Source organism: Rosa rugosa, chromosome 7, assembly GCF_958449725.1.
Source record: "Rosa rugosa chromosome 7, drRosRugo1.1, whole genome shotgun sequence".
NCBI lineage: Eukaryota > Viridiplantae > Streptophyta > Magnoliopsida > Rosales > Rosaceae > Rosa > Rosa rugosa.
In genome coordinates, this window is record NC_084826.1 from 3,104,817 (window position 1) to 3,126,689 (window position 21,873).

At 41.4% G+C, this 21,873-nt stretch overlaps 3 protein-coding genes, 2 long non-coding RNA genes and 1 pseudogene across 6 annotated transcripts; 3 read left to right on the forward strand and 3 right to left on the reverse strand.

Moving 5' to 3' along the window:
* Positions 1–1,158: 1,158 nt before the first annotated feature.
* Positions 1,159–2,757, reverse strand: LOC133722256 (late embryogenesis abundant protein 47-like). Of its 2 annotated transcripts, XM_062149099.1 has the most exons (4): positions 2,488–2,756; positions 2,318–2,380; positions 1,660–1,956; positions 1,159–1,575 (listed from the first exon to the last, which is right to left on the reverse strand). In XM_062149099.1, exons 1-4 carry the CDS (start codon positions 2,710–2,712, stop codon positions 1,399–1,401), a joined length of 762 nt encoding a protein of 253 aa, XP_062005083.1. In that variant the 5' UTR covers positions 2,713–2,756; the 3' UTR covers positions 1,159–1,398. The 2 variants fall into 2 exon arrangements, with proteins under 2 accessions (XP_062005083.1, XP_062005084.1); XM_062149100.1 differs by lacking the exon at positions 2,318–2,380 and having other exon boundaries at positions 2,488–2,757.
* Positions 2,758–3,413: 656 nt separating this feature from the next.
* On the forward strand, positions 3,414–5,201 carry LOC133720964 (serine/threonine/tyrosine-protein kinase HT1-like; annotated as a pseudogene).
* Positions 5,202–5,597: 396 nt separating this feature from the next.
* LOC133720967 (putative F-box protein At4g17565) lies at positions 5,598–6,899 on the forward strand. Its single transcript, XM_062147461.1, has one exon. The coding sequence runs from the start codon at positions 5,598–5,600 to the stop codon at positions 6,897–6,899; it is 1,302 nt and encodes a 433-aa protein (XP_062003445.1).
* Positions 6,900–9,915: 3,016 nt separating this feature from the next.
* LOC133723652 (uncharacterized) lies at positions 9,916–12,748 on the reverse strand. Its single transcript, XR_009853166.1, has 3 exons — positions 11,882–12,748; positions 11,133–11,208; positions 9,916–10,166 (listed from the first exon to the last, which is right to left on the reverse strand). It is a non-coding gene; the product is annotated as an uncharacterized LOC133723652 (long non-coding RNA).
* Positions 12,749–14,659: 1,911 nt separating this feature from the next.
* On the forward strand, positions 14,660–15,574 carry LOC133720412 (protein WUSCHEL-like). Its single transcript, XM_062146693.1, has 2 exons — positions 14,660–15,194; positions 15,284–15,574. The coding sequence occupies exons 1-2, from the start codon at positions 14,669–14,671 to the stop codon at positions 15,499–15,501; spliced, it is 744 nt and encodes a 247-aa protein (XP_062002677.1). The 5' UTR covers positions 14,660–14,668; the 3' UTR covers positions 15,502–15,574.
* A 1,387-nt stretch (positions 15,575–16,961) lies between these two features.
* On the reverse strand, positions 16,962–19,962 carry LOC133723591 (uncharacterized). Its single transcript, XR_009853140.1, has 3 exons — positions 19,096–19,962; positions 18,347–18,422; positions 16,962–17,380 (listed from the first exon to the last, which is right to left on the reverse strand). It is a non-coding gene; the product is annotated as an uncharacterized LOC133723591 (long non-coding RNA).
* Between the last annotated feature and the right edge of the window lie 1,911 nt (positions 19,963–21,873).

Sequence of the window (21,873 nt, forward strand, 5' to 3'; positions counted from 1 at the left end):
GTACCCAGCAAATATCTAAATACACCCAGCATTCTAAATATTATTTTATATTTCCCGTTTTATCCTTATTTAAATAAACCCAGCAACCTTGTTTAAATAAACCCAACAAACACAATAGCAAGCTGAGCATCTCTAAGGCTCTTGAGGCTGCCCAGACCGCATGGACACCAATAAATAAGAGCAGGAATTAACAATTGAACAATTGATTCTTTGGTCAAACACCATGCTAGGGACTCGTAACTTGGGGTAAAATACAATACAATTCTTCCCATTATGCAGCAACCTCCAGAACAGGAATTAACGTGAGAATTATATGATGGGTGGGAGCAAGTGGAAGAAAGACAGTGTGGTGAACTATGAACTCTGGTGCATAAACATCTCTTTTCTCTGCATATTCTTGTGTTGCTGCTTCCAGAATAGACTTCACCAGATGCAGGTCATCTTCAAGACAACGCAATAAAACATCAAACTCTTTTAGCCTGCTGAACAAACTCTGAATGATAAGATCTCGGTGGAAGCCATTTTTAGTTTAAGGGCAATAGAAACCGCCCTATCAAACTCTTTTACGCCAGGGTTATTCACCCACTATATTCAAACCTGTATTCTAATATATATTTGTCGATATATGGAACAGAAAAATTGAGAAGACTAGCTAGCTAGTATCCCAAAATCCACTAATAAGCTGTTTCAATTAGAATAAATTTTCCAGCAAGGGCATCAATCACAAATTCTCAATTCATTAAAGATGATCCAAGAACTTTACTTTCCCAATATGTACATGGTCAGTTTGACGTCCACATTCTTCATGGTCGATCGATTTGTACCATCTCATTGAACCCAAATGAAGATACCGTCTGGGTTCATCTGTGCTTTGTTTAGAAAAATCAAAATGTGATTTGTTTTTCTTATTTTGGTGAGGCTGATCTAGATAAGGTGAACGAATGAAGGTTGATATGTACATGAAGGCTGATCTCAGTGGTTTCTTTTGTTCTGGATCGTCGTCTGTAAACAATAGCAACAACTATACTTGTGGGTTTGTGTATGTTGGGTGTATTACAATGAGAGCAAAATTGGAAAATAAAGGACAATTTTTTAGCTGCTGGGTCTATATTTGCTGAGTTCAAATAGAAACACCCTATTTAAAAAATAGGCTTCAAATTGGGAACCTCAACCTTTTCAAAAAAAAAAAAAAATTGGGAACCTCAAATTTATTCACATAATCATGTATTTGGATCATTTATTCATATACACAAGAAAACTACATTTGTACATATTAAGTTCTCCCCTCATAAGATTGGAAAACATTGATCGCTACAAATCAAAACACATGCAATACAATCCACTATTTAAATTTTACTCAATCTTTTCACTTCCTCCAAATACATACAAGGCATGCAGCTATTTTGTTCCTTCAATGCTATTACCCTGGTTGAGCCTAGCAGCGGCCGCCACCGAAGCTGCCACACCGGTGGGATGGGTGGTCAGATATGGATCATTTCGCATTTCTGCACCCGTCACCCCCTCAGCATCCCTTCGTGTCGCCGGTTTGTCTGCCGGTAATTTTGAAGTTGCATCCTACAAATCATCGCACACATGTTCAATAAGGGTATGACAAATAGACGGCCAAAATATTTATGCATAGTGAACAATTGCTTATACCGCAAGGATATCAGCAAGTTTTGTCTTGTCCTCGTCACGCGTAGCCCTAGCATTGAGAGTTGCCGCCGATTGAGCTGCGGCAGCGACACCACCGGGTACAATGTTGGTTCGGCCAGTGGCTCTAACCTCGGCGGCTTGAATTGCGGCCGCATCACTCCACTCCACCGGCTTCTGTCCAGCCGTCATGGCGGTCGCCTCCAAGGCTTCGCCGATGGTGATTTGACTGCTAGCACCGCCAATAGGTTGACCGGTTATTAGTGCTGACAAAGGACCTCTCTGGCTGTATTGCGCAACAACCTACCCTTCACAAACAACAAATATACTTCTTCTGTTCTTCATATAGTTTCAACAAAAAGAAACAGAACACCTTACTATTTCAAGTTCAAGTCAAAATTTGGCATCTAAATGTTCCCCAACATTTCCAATGCTCTCTCTCATCAATTACAGCAACTAGCAAATCTTTTACTGGTTTTCGATATGTTTATGATACGTTTAGTTTCTTTTTTTTATGTAATTATTTGATGTATTCGATAGATTTATTAGCACTCAAATAATAACTTTATTGTCGATGATCTAATGTGTTGAGTATCTGATGTACATGATAACCTTTTGTTTTTAGTATCATTTAACGAAGTGGTTTTAGAATGAAAGTTTATACCTTAGCTAATTCACAGATTTTCCTTTCCTTTTCATCTACTTGCCTTGAATTTTGACTCGTACCCTAAAACCAATCAACAAGGGCAAACAAAAGAAGAAGAAACAATATAAAGAGAATAATCAGTCGAAATTTTTTGTACTTCTGCAAAAAGAACACAACGGATATAGGACCTGTCCGCCGACTGACTCGGGAACAACTCGCCGTCCGGGATGTTCAGTCTTCTTAGTGCTGAAGTCATCTGCATTAATAAGCTTCAGACCGACGGGGCTCTGCACGGCGGAGTCTGCATCCTTATCAGCCACCACCTTCGCCGCAAGCTCGAGATAAGAGTCGCCGTATTGTTCACCCCCCTGCTGCTCATCCTCGACGGGCCTCCTCGGCTGTTCTTGGCTCATTTTTTTGGATCAGAGAAATTTGTCCAAACGTTCGATTACAAGAGAACCATGAGGCTCTAATATACACGTGCATGGGGTGAAACGTGGAGGAGTTTGGTTGGATTAGGGTGAAGAGTGATGTAGACTGATCGGCGAATTCTCAGGTGAATTGTTGGTTTTCAAAGTAGGGTCTGCGTTCGCAATTTCGCATGGTCGAGGTGGTGACACTTGGCATTGGAAACACAAACATCTTGACTCGGTCACCGGACTCAACGTCATCACAGGGGGGGAGCTATTAGTAGGCTGGTTAATTTGGCTCAACCCAATTAAGCCTTAATATAGCCCCAGCTCAATAGTTGACAAAGAAAACTCTACCTACTTGAACCAGGTCCTTTGTTAGTTGACTATTCTAAGCAGTTCTCTCTGTTTAAATTAGGGTATGAGTTTCTCAGTTTCTTGAGGCAAAATTCAGAGTAGTAGAGAAGGTGTAGGGTTGGTTCTATATATCTCGGTGAGTCGGTGGTCAGCGCTCCAGTTGGCAGTTGAACACAATAAAGTACTAACACGAAACTCAAGTAGATTAAGGAATTGGGTTACCTTAAGTAGATTAAGTAATTTCCTCTCTCTCTCTCTCTCTCTCTCTCTCTCTCTCTCTCCCTCTCTCTGGGGGATTATCAACATTACTTTAAGTACTCCGTAGTCCATACTGAATCTGCCTGTATATGTGTAATATTTTCCGCAAGTGGCCAGGATTCCTAAAGTGTTTAGGTTTTCCTACTCTATTTTACACATAAAAGAATCCTCTCATTTCCTCATCAAGTGGCTAGGATTCCTCAAGTGCCTGTGTTTACCTATATACAGTGGTATATCTCAGAGTTTTAAATGGTTAAAAAAGGAATTTAGGTGGTTTTGTGGGCATACAGGTGGTTCTGGGTTTCGGAGAATTACTGAGAAGATACGGAGGAAGAGGCTCATTCATGGATTAGGAGAACGAAATTCTCACATCGGTTTGATTCACATCGGTATGATGATTCAAGATTGGCCTCAATTCCTTTAACCTTTCAAGATCTTCAAAAAGAGCAGATTGCAGGGTTGAAGTCAAGGCCTGTAGCAGCAGCAACACCAGCAATAGCTCCTTCTAGGCAGAAGTCGAGCCCCAGAAATTCAAAGATTCAGAGGAACAGTCGTATGTCTTCACCTATTGGTCGAAATCCAGTTGCCAACAAGCAGAGATCCTTGTCTCGTTTGCCGGAGAGCAACGACCTTAGTGATGTGTTTAAGGAAGTTCAGACTGATACGAAGAGATTTTCAACACCACACCCTAGGACAATACAATCAGATAAGGGAATTATGCGAAAGTTGTTCAGGATGGGTTCACAATCTAAGGGATCACATCTGTCGCATTCGTCTTCGAATACTAGCCCCCTCAGGCACTTGGCTTCAATGAAAGTCAGTGACATATCGAGAAAATCTAAGAGGAAAGAATCGCCTTGGGCTAAGTATTTTGATCATGGAGGTGCATGGGAGAGTTAATGAGGTGGATGCTGCAGATGAATTTATTGTTGATTTGTCAAAGCTGTTTCTTGGTCATAAGTTTGCTCATGGAGCTCATAGCACGCTTTATCATGGGATTTACAATGAGGAAGCTGTTGCAGTTAAGATCGTCAGGGTACCGGAAGATGACGATGGAGGAGTCTTGGCAGCTCGATTGGAGAAACAATTTAACAGAGAGGTCAATCTTCTTTCTCGCCTCCACCATACAAATGTCATAAAGCTGAAAGCCTCCTGTTTATCGTGTAGTCACGGAATATTTAGATGAGGGTTCATTGAGGACTTACTTGCACAAACTTGAGTGCAAATCTCTTCCTTTAGAGAAAATAATTGCCATTGCCTTGGACATTGCTCGGGGAATGGAATACATCCACTCGCAAGGAGTCATTCACCGGGACCTTAAGCCTGAGAATGTTCTTATCTATAAAGACTTTAGGCTGAAAATTGTTGATTTTGGCATAGCATGTGAGGAGGCATATTGTGATTCGTTGGCTGATGAGCCTGGAACTTACCGTTGGATGGCCCCCGAAATGATTAAGCGTAAATCCTTTGGGCGAAAGGTCGATATATGTCTACAGTTTTGGACTCATTTTGTGGGAACTAGTAGCCGGAACAATCCCTTATATATGAGGAGATGAATCCCATCCAAGTTGCTTTTGCAGTTGTGAATAAGAATTTGAGGCCACTTATCCCAAAGGACTGCCGACCAGCTATGCGAGCCTTGATCGAGCAATGCTGGTCTTTGCAGCCGGATAAAAGGCCTGAGTTTTGGCAGGTTGTAAAGGTGTTGGAACAATTTGAGTCTTCCCTTGCTCGAGATGGAACATTGAACGCTTGTACAGAATTTGACTTGCCAAGATCATAAGGGGATGCTTCACTGGATTCAAGAGCTTGGTCAGCATCCAAATAGTTCACCCATGCCTAAATCCAAGTTTTTCAGTATGTTTCTTGTGACCTGACTTTTGTAGTGAACTAGTGATAACATGTCAAATTGTAATTAAAGAAAGTTTCTTTTTGTAAAGCCCTTTTATTTGTATTCCTCCTATGTCACATTCATGTGAAAAAGTTTAAAAAGTGATTTTATTTTTTAATTTTTGCATGTGAAAGTGATCTAATAGAAAAAAGAAAAATATGATCCATATTAACTCAATATTATGAGAACCAAACCAGAATTCTAACTCACCCAGAAATCCTACGTGAATTAGGTTTCCCATCTCTAGTATACAACTATGCCACTTAACTGCGACTTTCATATTAAGATATATCTTGTCTCTCGCTTTGGTTTTTTTTATCCTTGTAACATCTTCTACATTTTCTATTAACTCCAATCCTCTCCAGCGCTTCTACATTCAACAATGGTTGAGGAAATGTTCCCCTCTTGGATCAAAAAGAGAAAGAGAGATCCACGGTCAACAGTGGTCGAGAATAAGAGCACAAAAAGGAGAAAGAGAACAAATACATCATGGTCATCATCAAAGTGGTCCGAGCTTCAACCAGAATTGCTGGAGATGATTATAAAAAGACTCTCTTTCGTCGGCATGCTTCGTTTCAAAGCTGTCTGTTCTTCTTGGAACTCCATTGCACGATCCTACGCTGCTTCGATTATAAACCAAACTCCATGGCTCACTCTCCCTAGTGATGATGACCACACTCGCCGCTTCTATAGCCTTGAAGAGAAAAAGGTTTACACTGTTAAGAACTCGTTTCAAGACTTTCCTGGTGCTAGCTGGTGTGTGGGTTCATCTCATGGGTGGTTGGTGATTTTGGACGATCCAAACAATATCCCACATCTGTTTAATCCGATTTCTGAAAATAGATCAATGGAGCTCCCACATATCCCAAGTACTACAAATTCCTTGCTTGGTTCCCCTCCCTTCTACCATGTTGCTAAAGCTGTCCTCTCCTCCGACCCGTCTTGCAACAACAACTTCTCCGCTGCAATAATCTACGGTATCCAACCATCAAGACTTGCATTCTACAATCATGGAGACGAGGAATGGACCGACTTAAATGGTGAGCATCAAGAATATTGTGACATTATATTCCACAATGACAAATTATTTGCATTGGCCGACAATGGATGTGTTGAAGCTTGGGACTTTAGGAAACCCTCTCCCAAAAAGATAATAAATCTTCAACCTGCTTCTGCCAAAGAGTTGGATCTGGATTACACTTCCAATCGCGACAAGTTTTCCACAAATACTTACTTGGTGGAGTCATCGGATGAGATAATGTCTGTGGTGCGGTGTATAGGGAACTTTGTCAATGAGGAGGGCAAAGCTATCCATGAGATAGACGTTCCTGACGAGCCCTACAGTCCTTGTCCCTATAGGACATTGCAATTTTATGTCTTCAAGCTAAATTTTGCGGCGAACAAGTGGGAGAAGGTGGAGTGTTTGCCTAACTGTGCTTTGTTTTTGGGCGGTAGCCAGTCAATATCATTGTCCACTAAAGATGTTTCAGGGTGCGAAGAAAACTCAATTTACTTCACAGATGATCGTTGGGATGAGATAGAACTGCTTGGTGATACTGACTCCTATGGCGGCCATGACATGGGAGTGTACAACTTAGAAGACAAAGTCGTGAAGCAATTTTATCCATTTGATAAATGGAGAATTGATCCACCACCTTTTTGGATTGTTCCTAGTCCATGGTGATAAGACATAAATATGTGTTTCCTAGCTCACTAGCTATATGGTTGGTGGATCTCTTTCTTTTCTGTATGTGTACATTCACCGATGTAATACCCCGAAAAATCCAAATTAAATTCCGTGGATTTTTAGAAATGATTTCACGATAATAGGAGCGAGTACGAAGCTTGGAAAAGTTGTGGAATTAGTTCGAACGATTTTATTTCGAAAACGAACGTTATTTAGGGGCTCGCGAAAGTTGTCTTTTTTATACGTTCAAAATTTGGGAAAACTTCCTTCATGGAAGTTGTAGAGCTTGTCGATACGATCTCGTGCATATGTGGAACGCAATATTCGGAGTTCGTATGAATAAGTTATGAATATTTGAAAATTGGGAATTTTCTATAAATATCAAAAAAAATGTTGACTTTTTCATTAAGGACGAAAACATGTTGAATTTGCGGAACAGTCCCCGCGTTTTCTCTCTGTCTCTCTTCAGAACCCTCGGGTCCCGACCGACCCGACCCAGCCAAACGACGGCCCTCCGACTTCCTCCGGCCTCGGACCCGGAGCTTTTCGAGGTCGCCGCCGCACGCTGAGCAGCTCCCCAGCCTCGCCTTGCTCCGCCGCTGCTCCAAAAGATGGATCGAAGCCACCCAGACGCATGATTCTGACCCGGCCGGAAAACCACTTTTCCGGCGTTGCATGGGCCGATCGTCCCCAGTTTCGTGATCTCCTCCTCCCCCTGATCATCCCATGTAAGTCTTTCATCACGATTTTGAGTGTAGACCGCTAGATCAAGGTTTGACTTTTTGGACGCCTCTGATTCAATCTAGGATCTGATCGTGCGACCGAGATTAATCCAACTTCAACGCTTGATCTAGGACGATCTAGACCTTGTCTCAGAAAAAGTCAGGTATTAAAGTGGTTCAATTCTGTATTTTGAAGAAGTTTGTAGTTGACAACTTTAGCATCTGAAGTGGTTAGCCGGCGTTGACCGCCGCGTTGACCGCCGTCTGTCCTCCGCATGTGGCGGTGCGTCGGACCATATTTTGAGTTTATATTATCTGGGCGATGATCTATGCATCCATACGAGCGTTTTGATATATTACAAGGTTATGTTAGAAAAAGTTGGTAAATAGTGGATTTACGTTTTTACGTTACTATTTACGGTTTTTACGTTTTATCATCGGTTTACGATCTACGAAGATCAGACCATCGGTTTTACTTCAAATTTTAATATGTTGATCGTATGACTGTCCCGGTGACTTTGTGAGGTCACGGGCGAAGATCCGACCGTTGGATCTTCGTATATTTGAGGAATAGTGATTCGGAAGGCGATTCGTGAGAATCCGACCGTCGGATTTTCATATAATTTTGTGGAGATGTTAGTAAGGGCGATTCAGGAAGATCTGACCGTTGGATCTTCGTGATAATTTTGGAGGATGATCCTAAGGGCGATCCGTGAGGATCCGACCGTTGGATCATCATATAAATTTGATCTGACCGTTGGATCATCATTAAATTAGAATCCGACCGTTGGATTTCTGTATATGTGTGGTCTATGAATGATTTCTAAGTTAAGATCGTGTTTGACTAGGTGGTTGATGGATTGATTGGTGAACGATTTCGGATCGTTGTTTTTGAGCTGTTAAGAAGACGCAGCGGGAATTTAGAGGTGAGTAAACCTCACGTGGTTCATATTACGAACCGAATAAATTTAATTACCTTATTTTGTCGTAATTGCGTGAAAATATTTATGGAATAAATATTTGTTTTAAAATCATATGGACTTGATCAACTACGGTCCATGGGTAAGTAAAATGATTTTTACTATACAAATGAATTTCTCGGTTTTATTGCATGTGAACTATAGTTGGTATTAGTGATTATCCCTGAGCGGATAATTACGTATATATATACTTACGTGATTATATGTGAATGGTGTGACATTGAAGAGTGTGGAATTGGGATGATTAAATTATTATGAATTGACATGTGACTTACCATAATTATATGTGATGAACATGATTGATGAGTTCTTGTTAATATTCATGATTTACATTGGAGGATGTATAGAGTTAGAGAATGTAGGGTTCTGAGGATGAGGTGTCCGAAGTTCGACGGTTAAGGATAACCGGAGTGTTTGTGTGCTGAGGACGGGGATGTCCAAGGTGCGACGGTTTATTATTAACCGAAGTTGTGTGCTGAGGACGGGGATGTCCAAAGCGCGACGGTTTATTATTAACCGAAGTATATGGTGCTGAGGACGGGGATGTCCAAAGCGCGACGGTTTATTATTAACCGAAGTATGTCGCATTACTTGCACCTAGGCCAAGGTGACTGGTAGCGATGTGGTTAGAGCTCTAACGTGTTATTGGGATGGACCAGAGTGGTGTTATGTGGGTTGGGTGTTTACAGGACCAGTGTGGTGTATTGTGATTTGAGGATTGTGAAAATGTATTCCTTGTGGTTTTCCATGAGTGGGTTGATGTCTCTTTGCAGACGTAATACTGTTGAATTTTACTTGAATTGTAATTTAATAAATCAACAGTTCTTTCTTGTTTACTCATACTGGCTGTAAAAAGCTTACCGGGTTTTGTGTTGTTGCAACTCCCGGTACACTATTCAAATTGTGTAGCAGGTAATCCTACAGGACAGGAGAACCAGGACGGTGATCGTGCGGTTAGAGCAATGGTTATAGTTTTACAGCAATTGTAATAGTGAGGCGAGTTAAGCTCATTTGAGCCTTACAATTTGATTTGGTGGGAGTGTGCTGTAATAAATAACTTGAGGATTTGGGTTATTGTAAATTTGAGAGTTGTGAAGTGTGGTTGTTTGTGAGAAAAAAATTCAGGATGTTAGTTGTAATTTGTTATTATTCATGTTTCGGATTTGAATTGATTATTCAAAATTCGGGGCGTGACAACCGAGGTCCGAGAGTAATTATCGAGACTTAGTTGCTTCAAGAATCTCCACAATAACTTGGTTATAATTCCTGTCACGCCCCGAATTTTGAATAATAAGTTCAAATCCGAAACATGAATTAAACCACTTAATCAAATAAACGTTCTGAATTTTTTTCTCAAAACAACCTCACCACACGATACACAAACTTCAAATTTCGAAACCTCGAGTTCATTATTACAATTCACTCTCACAAGAAATATTGTAAAGCTCTAAATGAGCATAACACACCTCACCGGCTCACAAAGCAATTCAGATTGACACAATTGCAGCTACTCTACGCAGCTCGATCTCCGTCCTGATTCTCTTGACCTGTAGGATTACCCGCTACACAATTTGAATAGTGTACCGGGATTGCAACAACACAAACCCGGTAAGCTTTTGACAGCCCGTATGAGTAAACAAGGAATTGCACGACTTTAAAGAACAAATCAATTTAAGTGATTCTTAGTATAAAAATTGAAGTGCACAACGTCACTTCAAACATCAATCAACTCACATCTCACCATGACCATCCAAACAACTAAACTTTCCCTTTCCAGTATATACTCAAGGGTATATGATAGTTATAAAAACCCCTCCACGCAGCATGTCATACTCAAAGACACATAAAAACTTGAGGTTATCCCTCAAACAGTATGATGGCAGACAGACTAGAGCTCTAACTGAATCGTAACCTGTCACCTTGGCCAAGGTTCAATCTTACGATAATACGTGTCATAATCATCGACACACGATGAAGACACCTGCCACTATCATCGACGCACGATGAAAACACTTGCCACAATCATCGACACACGATGAAAATACTTGGCACTTTCATCGACACACGATGAGAACACTTGCCACAATCATCGACACACGATGAGAATACTTGACACCATCATCGACACACGATGAGAACACTTGACACTAACATATAATTCGTCTACACATTTCAACTATCGCACTTTACTCAACTACTCTTTATCACGAACAACTCAATACATCACACAATGTCATAACTTTCAATATATATTTCACGTAAATATATATATATATACGTAATCACCTACACAAGAGTGACTACTAATACCATCTATAGTTCACATGCAATAAAAACAAGAAATTCATTTTTATACTTAAATTCATTTTCCTTACCTGTGAGTAGTAGCCTTATGAACCGTAGTCGATCAAGTTCATATTATTTCAAAACAAATCTTTATTTTCTTAAAACAATTTTCCACACCTTTATAATTCAATATAAATCACTAAATTTCGGTTCATGAAGGAACCATGTGCGATTTTACTCACCTCGATATTCCCGCTGCGTCTTCAGTTTAACACAATACACACCGAAATCGCTCACCCAAGGGAGACCGTCAATCACCTAATCACACATGACCTTAACTTAGCCAATAACTCAAAAACATATTCAAACGACAATCCAACGGTCGGATCGAAATTAAATGATGATCCAACGGTCGGATCCTCACGGATCGCCCTTAGGATCACCCTCCAAAAATCATCACGAAGATCCAACGGTCGGATCTTCCTGAATCGTCCTTACTAACATCTTCACAATTTTATACGAAAATCCGACGGACGGATTCTCACGAATCGCCTCCCTAATCACTGTTTTGCATTTATACGAAGATCCAACGGTCGGATCTTCGCCCATGACCACACAAAGTCACTGGGACAGTCATAAGATCATCATATCAAAACTACAAGTCCATCTGACGGTCCTAACTTCACATATCACAAATCTAACGATCGAAATCGATCGAAACTTAAAAATTCATAACTTAATCATACGATATCCAAAAATTGCATATAATATATCAAGATGATCGTATTGAAATATAGAATCTAAAAATGCACAGAAACTATATTTTTGACCCCCGGAGGTGGCCGGAAAGGGCCGCCGGAATTAGTGGCAGAGCCGCCGCCGACCACCGCCAATGGTGTCGGGGCCGGGCTGCTCCTCTTCCTCTCATCATGCTTAACAACTTTCATAACTACCATGTAAGCTGAAAATAACCGGAAGTGGTTGAAATTACCTAAAACAGTCGAGGTGGCCGGAAAATTTCCAGAATCCGGCGAAATTTGCAGAATCCGGCAAGGCTTGATTTCGACGTCAAAACTTCAATTTCAGGCTTTGATCCCTTCTAGAGAGTTGTTAAGAAACTCAAGGTGAACTCATTGGTTCAAGAATCACAGAAAAATATGGTCTGTAGCTCGAGATATACCGATCGAAAGCTTCGGTGGTCGGAAAAATTCCAGAATCCGGCGAGCTTGAGTTTCGACGTAAAAACTTCAACGAAACGCTTCTATTCCTTCTGGAGAGTTGTTCAGAACTTCAAGACGAACTCACTAAGCCAAGAATCACATAAAGAGGTGGTCTGTAACTCGAGATACACGGATCGAAGGGTTGTTTGTCGATCTAAACCAGTCGAGCTCCGATGAACGTGAAATCGTTCTACCCAGGTCTGGTCCTTCTTGGTGCTTGTTCAGAAAGTTGAGGCGAATCCAATGAGACAAGAATCAAGAGAATTGGCGGCCTGTAGCTCAAGATATCGAGATAGAACCAAATCGAGCTCAAAACGGAACCGTGTCCTCCGCCGCCACTGCCGGCCGTGTTGCGGTGCAAGGTTGCCACTGGTAGCTGCGCAAGAACGAGGTGGAACTATAGGAACTGGTCTGGTCTTGATTGGTGGTCGGTGGAGGGAGAGATGAGTTGATGAAGATTGCTCTGTTTCTTGGATGGTTTTCGGACGTGAGACAGAGAGAGTGAGAGAGAGTTGTCTGGTATGATTGAATGATTATTCAATTATGCATAATCATGAATGATGATTAAGACACCGGCCTTGAATCAAGGAACACCCTTCCTTTTAACAAAGGTGTTTGCCACCAACTGTTTTGGTTAAAAGAAAAACCGGTTATTACAATCTACCCTCCTTAAAGAAATTTCGTCCCGAAATTTAAGTGCAAGTTAATTGCTCTCGATTACGGTTAACCTAACCATCGAATCTCCATCTTTCCCAAAACTGTAGTAATCTACAAAGCCACAGCCCTTTGTATAAAAATACATTCCTATGGCCACTAAATCCTTTCATCACAAACGTAAACTCACACAACAAGAATTCACAGATGAAATCCTCATTCCCACTTAAGTCATCAACATGACATTCCTTCACCGCATCATTTCTCAAATTTTCAACACAACAATTGCCTCAAGCAACCCACACTCAAATCACCACGTGACATTGCACATATAGCTGTTTTCACACAGATCGTCATCCTGTACTGGCATACAAGCACAGTAAACACTCCCACAAAGCGTTTCGCTACTCAATTAGCATCACTCAAAACAAATCATTCTCAAAAGCACGCCAATAAAACATGTCACCCAGTGATGATGACTTGGGCTTGCTCAATCCTTGGGCTAAGCATTAGGGCTGGCCAATTGGGCCGAAGAAACCGAACCATCCACATTTCGAACCGGCCCGAACCAATTTGGGTTTAACATTTGGGCCTACCATTCGGGCCGAACAATTGGGCTTACTATTTGGGCCTACCAATCGGCCCACCAACTTTCAGCTCGACTACGGTATGAAATTGTACATACCGTAGGTATACCGTATATATGTATGCATACCGTATAGACCGTATATATGTATGCATACCGTATAGACCGTATATACGTATGCATACCGTACAAACCGTATATATGTATGCATACCGTACATACCGTATATGCGTCCGTATATCTAGCATATACGAGATCCAAAAAAATTTGTAGGAGGCAAGGTTCGAACTCCCGACCTCGAACACGAAGGTTTTGCTCCCAACCACTGAAGCAAGAGCTGCCTTCATTAATATATGCTCACATGTTATATTTATTATGTCATAAGCGACATAAATAAAATAACGGGGGAGGCAAGGTTCGAAACCTCAACCTGCTGCACGAAACCTTTGTCCCCAACCACTGGAGCACAAGCTGTGCTTAATATAATGTGTACAAATTTTATACTTATTATGTCATAAACGAACATAATAAAAATAAACGAGAGGCGAGGTTCGAACCTCAGACCTCTTGTACACGAACTTTACACTCAACCACTCGAGCACGGCTGCTCACGTTATTATCCATACCAATCTTTTTATTTAAACCAACTGTTTCAACAATTCGGCCCAAAACATCCAAGACTGTTGCAGAAACCCAGCCCAACGTATCCAAAACTGTTACAGAAATCCGGCCCAACTCATCCAAAACTGTTTCAGAAACTCGGCCCATCATGTCCAAAACTGTTTCTGAAACTCGGCCCATCAGGCCTCCACCCACAGCTACAGTGATGCCTTGATCCGAGACAGGCCCAAATACGGCCCACTTGTGTCACGGCTTATCCCTTCCGTGATTTACGGCAGTCAAATCTGCTTTCGGCTACAGCTGTCTGCCACAGCGCCTCGAGATTCCCTCGGTCCCCTTACACGCTCTCCACGCGCCAACAACTTTTCCGGGTTTCAGGGCGACTTTAATCCAACGCGTAGAATGAATCACAGGAATCGTCCATCCAACGGTGGAGATCTGATCACCTTGTTCTATAAATAGGTGCATTCTGGAGAAAAACTGTTCACACCAAAGAAAAGAAATTTCTCCAGAGTTTTAGCCTTTCTCTCTCAAACTCTTCAGCCTTTCTTTTCTCAAATTTCCAGTCCTTCCCTCACCAATCTTCAATCCTTCTCTCTCAGATCTTCAGCCCTTCTTTCATCTGAGAAGTTCAGATCTCCAACACCACTCTCAACATCATCGTTCTTCAATTTTCACTTCCTCTCAACTCATCACCATGGAACCACGAACTCTGCAACTAATGGAGCTACAAACCCAGCAACAAATCGAGGATGGAGGAAACAACCAAGCAGCCGGGAGTAGTGCCAACACGGATTTCTGGCGAAGCCGTACCAGGTGGATTCCTACTCCAGATCAAATAAGAATCCTCAAGGATCTTTACTACGACAAGGGAGTTAAGACCCCAACTACAGAGCATATTCACGAGATCTGTCTCCAGCTGCAACAGTATGGACAGGTTGAGGGCAAGAATATTTATTTTTGGTTCCAGAATGTCAGGGCTCGAGAGAAGCAGATGAAGAGGTGCAATCAGGCTACTCAAGTGCCCATGGGAACTAGTTCTCCTGGTACTGGTGGATCTATTGATCTCAATTTTGGGTCCACTGGTTCTACTGGTGCTGGTGGATCCATCGACATCAATTTTGGGCCAGCTGGTGGATCCATTGACATCAATTTTGGGTCCACTAGTTCTACTGGTGCTGGTGGATCCATTGATCTCAATTTTGGTTCCACTGCTTCTACTGGTAATGAAGGATTTATTTACTTAAATTTTGTTTCATAATTTTCCTCACCCTTCAATACTAATACCAGTACAACTCTTTTGGCACAACAGGAGGACAATCTTCCATGGAACAACGAGGAGGAGTTCGCCAGGAGTTTGAAACTCTTCCTCTGTTCCCCGTGCACGGCGAGGACGTCTATGGTAACCCGAAGACTACTTCCGAGGAAGGTAGCGCATATGATTACTATTTCGGTGGCTCAGGCGGTTACAACCGTGGATCTCCAGTTTCTCTTGAGCTCAGCCTCAACCCATCCGGAGCTACTGATTAGGCTTAGTATAGCGTAGTTCCAATTTCCTTTTTGTAATATTAAATCAATAAGATGGTGTGCATGTTTTCTTTTCTTTTTGTTTAACCAACAACAACACCAAGGATCGAACCTTGGTCACCCAATACTATTTTCAAAACCATAAACAACTCTACTGCACACATCTTTCATAATGATGCAATAAAAACAATCACTTAAAAAGAATCCAACAATCAATTAAGTCGCATCGAGGTCTAGCTAGTATCCTCTGAGTCAAACCAAACACAAACAATTTCATCGATAGGATTAGGGATTTATAAAGCTAAACACATCCTGAGTTAGCTAGGAAAAACCCACGTCTTTAGAGTTACTCTTATAGAATCTCGATAATTCCATCTATCAATTGCTTCAACAAAAACTCACCACAATTCAATCCCTAACATTTAGCGATTCAGAAATCGAATCAAACTCCATATCACATAGTAATTCACTTGAACCACTATGGATACCTAACAAAGTCACTAAAATCAATATCCGAAATTGCGTTTAACTATATCACCTAAAATCAATCACCAAAGGCACACAAAATTCAATTTCATTCACTTGAACAAAACTATATTCACAAGTCACGGTCAGGTCATCAACCCATGGTGTTCAAATGAATAAACTTCAAATCCAGTTTTCCTTGTGAATCGTAACGTATCGTTCCAAAATGATGCAAGCAACATCAACCACGTATATAAGACACATCTCGCGAACTCAATTCAAATTCCGAATCACCAAAACTACTACTAATTCCAATTCTACCAACAATCCTGATTCTGAAGGAATTATAGTACTCAACGACAACCCAAAACAATGGTCTCTCATCTCTAACCATCGAGCACAAAATAAAACTCTTGTCTCGCACCTTAAACCCTGCTTAACAACTTACAAGCACAAGGAAGAAGTAACCACAATAATTTCTTCCCTAACCTCAACCCTACTAACAAACTCCACAAGGACATCTCATTACAAAACAAGATATTTAATCCTTGATACGTACATCCCATCCAAACATCTGTACGTCCAACTTAAGAAGACAAAATTTATAACAATTCATACTCGTATCCACACTAGGTACGTGCATAGGTTAACATCATGCCTTCAACCAAACACTTCAACATCCAAAAGGACCTCACTTCCATAAAACAAATCTCACCGACTCATCAGAGTTAAATCTAGAGGTCTCTATTCCTCGAAGATTACAACCTGCGGAAACTAATTAAACTTATTCTAATACGAACTTAGAAGACAACTCTACGGTTCTAAGTACTACCCCTTTCGAATATCCATCCCTATGAAGTATAGTATGCTTGGCTAATACACGTATAACACTTAAAACGCAGTATAAGTCAATACAAGTCCATATTAACCAAGTCGATACTACAGGGAAGGTATTCACGTTCCTAAAACGACCTAGCGGCCTAAACAACTCTCAACACTCACGCATACCCAATGACTTAGCCAATACCGAAGAGCACACGATGGGGATCCGCTGCAGACGGGCCATCACTCGGAAAGTATTGACACATCACCGAATATGCACCTTACGCTCTGATACCAAACTGTCACGCCCCGAATTTTGAATAATAAGTTCAAATCCGAAACATGAATTAAACCACTTAATCAAATAAACGTTCTGAATTTTTTTCTCAAAACAACCTCACCACACGATACACAAACTTCAAATTTCGAAACCTCGAGTTCATTATTACAATTCACTCTCACAAGAAATATTGTAAAGCTCTAAATGAGCATAACACACCTCACCGGCTCACAAAGCAATTCAGATTGACACAATTGCAGCTACTCTACGCAGCTCGATCTCCGTCCTGATTCTCTTGACCTGTAGGATTACCCGCTACACAATTTGAATAGTGTACCGGGATTGCAACAACACAAACCCGGTAAGCTTTTGACAGCCCGTATGAGTAAACAAGGAATTGCACGACTTTAAAGAACAAATCAATTTAAGTGATTCTTAGTATAAAAATTGAAGTGCACAACGTCACTTCAAACATCAATCAACTCACATCTCACCATGACCATCCAAACAACTAAACTTTCCCTTTCCAGTATATACTCAAGGGTATATGATAGTTATAAAAACCCCTCCACGCAGCATGTCATACTCAAAGACACATAAAAACTTGAGGTTATCCCTCAAACAGTATGATGGCAGACAGACTAGAGCTCTAACTGAATCGTAACCTGTCACCTTGGCCAAGGTTCAATCTTACGATAATACGTGTCATAATCATCGACACACGATGAAGACACCTGCCACTATCATCGACGCACGATGAAAACACTTGCCACAATCATCGACACACGATGAAAATACTTGGCACTTTCATCGACACACGATGAGAACACTTGCCACAATCATCGACACACGATGAGAATACTTGACACCATCATCGACACACGATGAGAACACTTGACACTAACATATAATTCGTCTACACATTTCAACTATCGCACTTTACTCAACTACTCTTTATCACGAACAACTCAATACATCACACAATGTCATAACTTTCAATATATATTTCACGTAAATATATATATATATACGTAATCACCTACACAAGAGTGACTACTAATACCATCTATAGTTCACATGCAATAAAAACAAGAAATTCATTTTTATACTTAAATTCATTTTCCTTACCTGTGAGTAGTAGCCTTATGAACCGTAGTCGATCAAGTTCATATTATTTCAAAACAAATCTTTATTTTCTTAAAACAATTTTCCACACCTTTATAATTCAATATAAATCACTAAATTTCGGTTCATGAAGGAACCATGTGCGATTTTACTCACCTCGATATTCCCGCTGCGTCTTCAGTTTAACACAATACACACCGAAATCGCTCACCCAAGGGAGACCGTCAATCACCTAATCACACATGACCTTAACTTAGCCAATAACTCAAAAACATATTCAAACGACAATCCAACGGTCGGATCGAAATTAAATGATGATCCAACGGTCGGATCCTCACGGATCGCCCTTAGGATCACCCTCCAAAAATCATCACGAAGATCCAACGGTCGGATCTTCCTGAATCGTCCTTACTAACATCTTCACAATTTTATACGAAAATCCGACGGACGGATTCTCACGAATCGCCTCCCTAATCACTGTTTTGCATTTATACGAAGATCCAACGGTCGGATCTTCGCCCATGACCACACAAAGTCACTGGGACAGTCATAAGATCATCATATCAAAACTACAAGTCCATCTGACGGTCCTAACTTCACATATCACAAATCTAACGATCGAAATCGATCGAAACTTAAAAATTCATAACTTAATCATACGATATCCAAAAATTGCATATAATATATCAAGATGATCGTATTGAAATATAGAATCTAAAAATGCACAGAAACTATATTTTTGACCCCCGGAGGTGGCCGGAAAGGGCCGCCGGAATTAGTGGCAGAGCCGCCGCCGACCACCGCCAATGGTGTCGGGGCCGGGCTGCTCCTCTTCCTCTCATCATGCTTAACAACTTTCATAACTACCATGTAAGCTGAAAATAACCGGAAGTGGTTGAAATTACCTAAAACAGTCGAGGTGGCCGGAAAATTTCCAGAATCCGGCGAAATTTGCAGAATCCGGCAAGGCTTGATTTCGACGTCAAAACTTCAATTTCAGGCTTTGATCCCTTCTAGAGAGTTGTTAAGAAACTCAAGGTGAACTCATTGGTTCAAGAATCACAGAAAAATATGGTCTGTAGCTCGAGATATACCGATCGAAAGCTTCGGTGGTCGGAAAAATTCCAGAATCCGGCGAGCTTGAGTTTCGACGTAAAAACTTCAACGAAACGCTTCTATTCCTTCTGGAGAGTTGTTCAGAACTTCAAGACGAACTCACTAAGCCAAGAATCACATAAAGAGGTGGTCTGTAACTCGAGATACACGGATCGAAGGGTTGTTTGTCGATCTAAACCAGTCGAGCTCCGATGAACGTGAAATCGTTCTACCCAGGTCTGGTCCTTCTTGGTGCTTGTTCAGAAAGTTGAGGCGAATCCAATGAGACAAGAATCAAGAGAATTGGCGGCCTGTAGCTCAAGATATCGAGATAGAACCAAATCGAGCTCAAAACGGAACCGTGTCCTCCGCCGCCACTGCCGGCCGTGTTGCGGTGCAAGGTTGCCACTGGTAGCTGCGCAAGAACGAGGTGGAACTATAGGAACTGGTCTGGTCTTGATTGGTGGTCGGTGGAGGGAGAGATGAGTTGATGAAGATTGCTCTGTTTCTTGGATGGTTTTCGGACGTGAGACAGAGAGAGTGAGAGAGAGTTGTCTGGTATGATTGAATGATTATTCAATTATGCATAATCATGAATGATGATTAAGACACCGGCCTTGAATCAAGGAACACCCTTCCTTTTAACAAAGGTGTTTGCCACCAACTGTTTTGGTTAAAAGAAAAACCGGTTATTACAATCTACCCTCCTTAAAGAAATTTCGTCCCGAAATTTAAGTGCAAGTTAATTGCTCTCGATTACGGTTAACCTAACCATCGAATCTCCATCTTTCCCAAAACTGTAGTAATCTACAAAGCCACAGCCCTTTGTATAAAAATACATTCCTATGGCCACTAAATCCTTTCATCACAAACGTAAACTCACACAACAAGAATTCACAGATGAAATCCTCATTCCCACTTAAGTCATCAACATGACATTCCTTCACCGCATCATTTCTCAAATTTTCAACACAACAATTGCCTCAAGCAACCCACACTCAAATCACCACGTGACATTGCACATATAGCTGTTTTCACACAGATCGTCATCCTGTACTGGCATACAAGCACAGTAAACACTCCCACAAAGCGTTTCGCTACTCAATTAGCATCACTCAAAACAAATCATTCTCAAAAGCACGCCAATAAAACATGTCACCCAGTGATGATGACTTGGGCTTGCTCAATCCTTGGGCTAAGCATTAGGGCTGGCCAATTGGGCCGAAGAAACCGAACCATCCACATTTCGAACCGGCCCGAACCAATTTGGGTTTAACATTTGGGCCTACCATTCGGGCCGAACAATTGGGCTTACTATTTGGGCCTACCAATCGGCCCACCAACTTTCAGCTCGACTACGGTATGAAATTGTACATACCGTAGGTATACCGTATATATGTATGCATACCGTATAGACCGTATATATGTATGCATACCGTATAGACCGTATATACGTATGCATACCGTACAAACCGTATATATGTATGCATACCGTACATACCGTATATGCGTCCGTATATCTAGCATATACGAGATCCAAAAAAATTTGTAGGAGGCAAGGTTCGAACTCCCGACCTCGAACACGAAGGTTTTGCTCCCAACCACTGAAGCAAGAGCTGCCTTCATTAATATATGCTCACATGTTATATTTATTATGTCATAAGCGACATAAATAAAATAACGGGGGAGGCAAGGTTCGAAACCTCAACCTGCTGCACGAAACCTTTGTCCCCAACCACTGGAGCACAAGCTGTGCTTAATATAATGTGTACAAATTTTATACTTATTATGTCATAAACGAACATAATAAAAATAAACGAGAGGCGAGGTTCGAACCTCAGACCTCTTGTACACGAACTTTACACTCAACCACTCGAGCACGGCTGCTCACGTTATTATCCATACCAATCTTTTTATTTAAACCAACTGTTTCAACAATTCGGCCCAAAACATCCAAGACTGTTGCAGAAACCCAGCCCAACGTATCCAAAACTGTTACAGAAATCCGGCCCAACTCATCCAAAACTGTTTCAGAAACTCGGCCCATCATGTCCAAAACTGTTTCTGAAACTCGGCCCATCAGGCCTCCACCCACAGCTACAGTGATGCCTTGATCCGAGACAGGCCCAAATACGGCCCACTTGTGTCACGGCTTATCCCTTCCGTGATTTACGGCAGTCAAATCTGCTTTCGGCTACAGCTGTCTGCCACAGCGCCTCGAGATTCCCTCGGTCCCCTTACACGCTCTCCACGCGCCAACAACTTTTCCGGGTTTCAGGGCGACTTTAATCCAACGCGTAGAATGAATCACAGGAATCGTCCATCCAACGGTGGAGATCTGATCACCTTGTTCTATAAATAGGTGCATTCTGGAGAAAAACTGTTCACACCAAAGAAAAGAAATTTCTCCAGAGTTTTAGCCTTTCTCTCTCAAACTCTTCAGCCTTTCTTTTCTCAAATTTCCAGTCCTTCCCTCACCAATCTTCAATCCTTCTCTCTCAGATCTTCAGCCCTTCTTTCATCTGAGAAGTTCAGATCTCCAACACCACTCTCAACATCATCGTTCTTCAATTTTCACTTCCTCTCAA

What these genes read in the sequence shown, in the direction of transcription:
- LOC133720412 (XM_062146693.1), top strand. Translation starts at nt 14,669, where the DNA reads ATGGAACCACGAACTCTGCAACTAATGGAGCTACAAACCCAGCAACAA. An exon ending in TGGTTCCACTGCTTCTACTG is followed by an intron (nt 15,195 to 15,283) that starts GTAATGAAGGAT and finishes TTGGCACAACAG; the next exon opens with GAGGACAATCTTCCATGGAA.
- LOC133722256 (XM_062149099.1), bottom strand. Translation starts at nt 2,712, where the DNA reads ATGAGCCAAGAACAGCCGAGGAGGCCCGTCGAGGATGAGCAGCAGGGG. An exon ending in CCGAGTCAGTCGGCGGACAG is followed by an intron (nt 2,381 to 2,487) that starts GTCCTATATCCG and finishes GATTGGTTTTAG; the next exon opens with GGTACGAGTCAAAATTCAAG. An exon ending in AACTTGCTGATATCCTTGCG is followed by an intron (nt 1,576 to 1,659) that starts GTATAAGCAATT and finishes GATGATTTGTAG; the next exon opens with GATGCAACTTCAAAATTACC.
- LOC133720967 (XM_062147461.1), top strand. Translation starts at nt 5,598, where the DNA reads ATGGTTGAGGAAATGTTCCCCTCTTGGATCAAAAAGAGAAAGAGAGAT.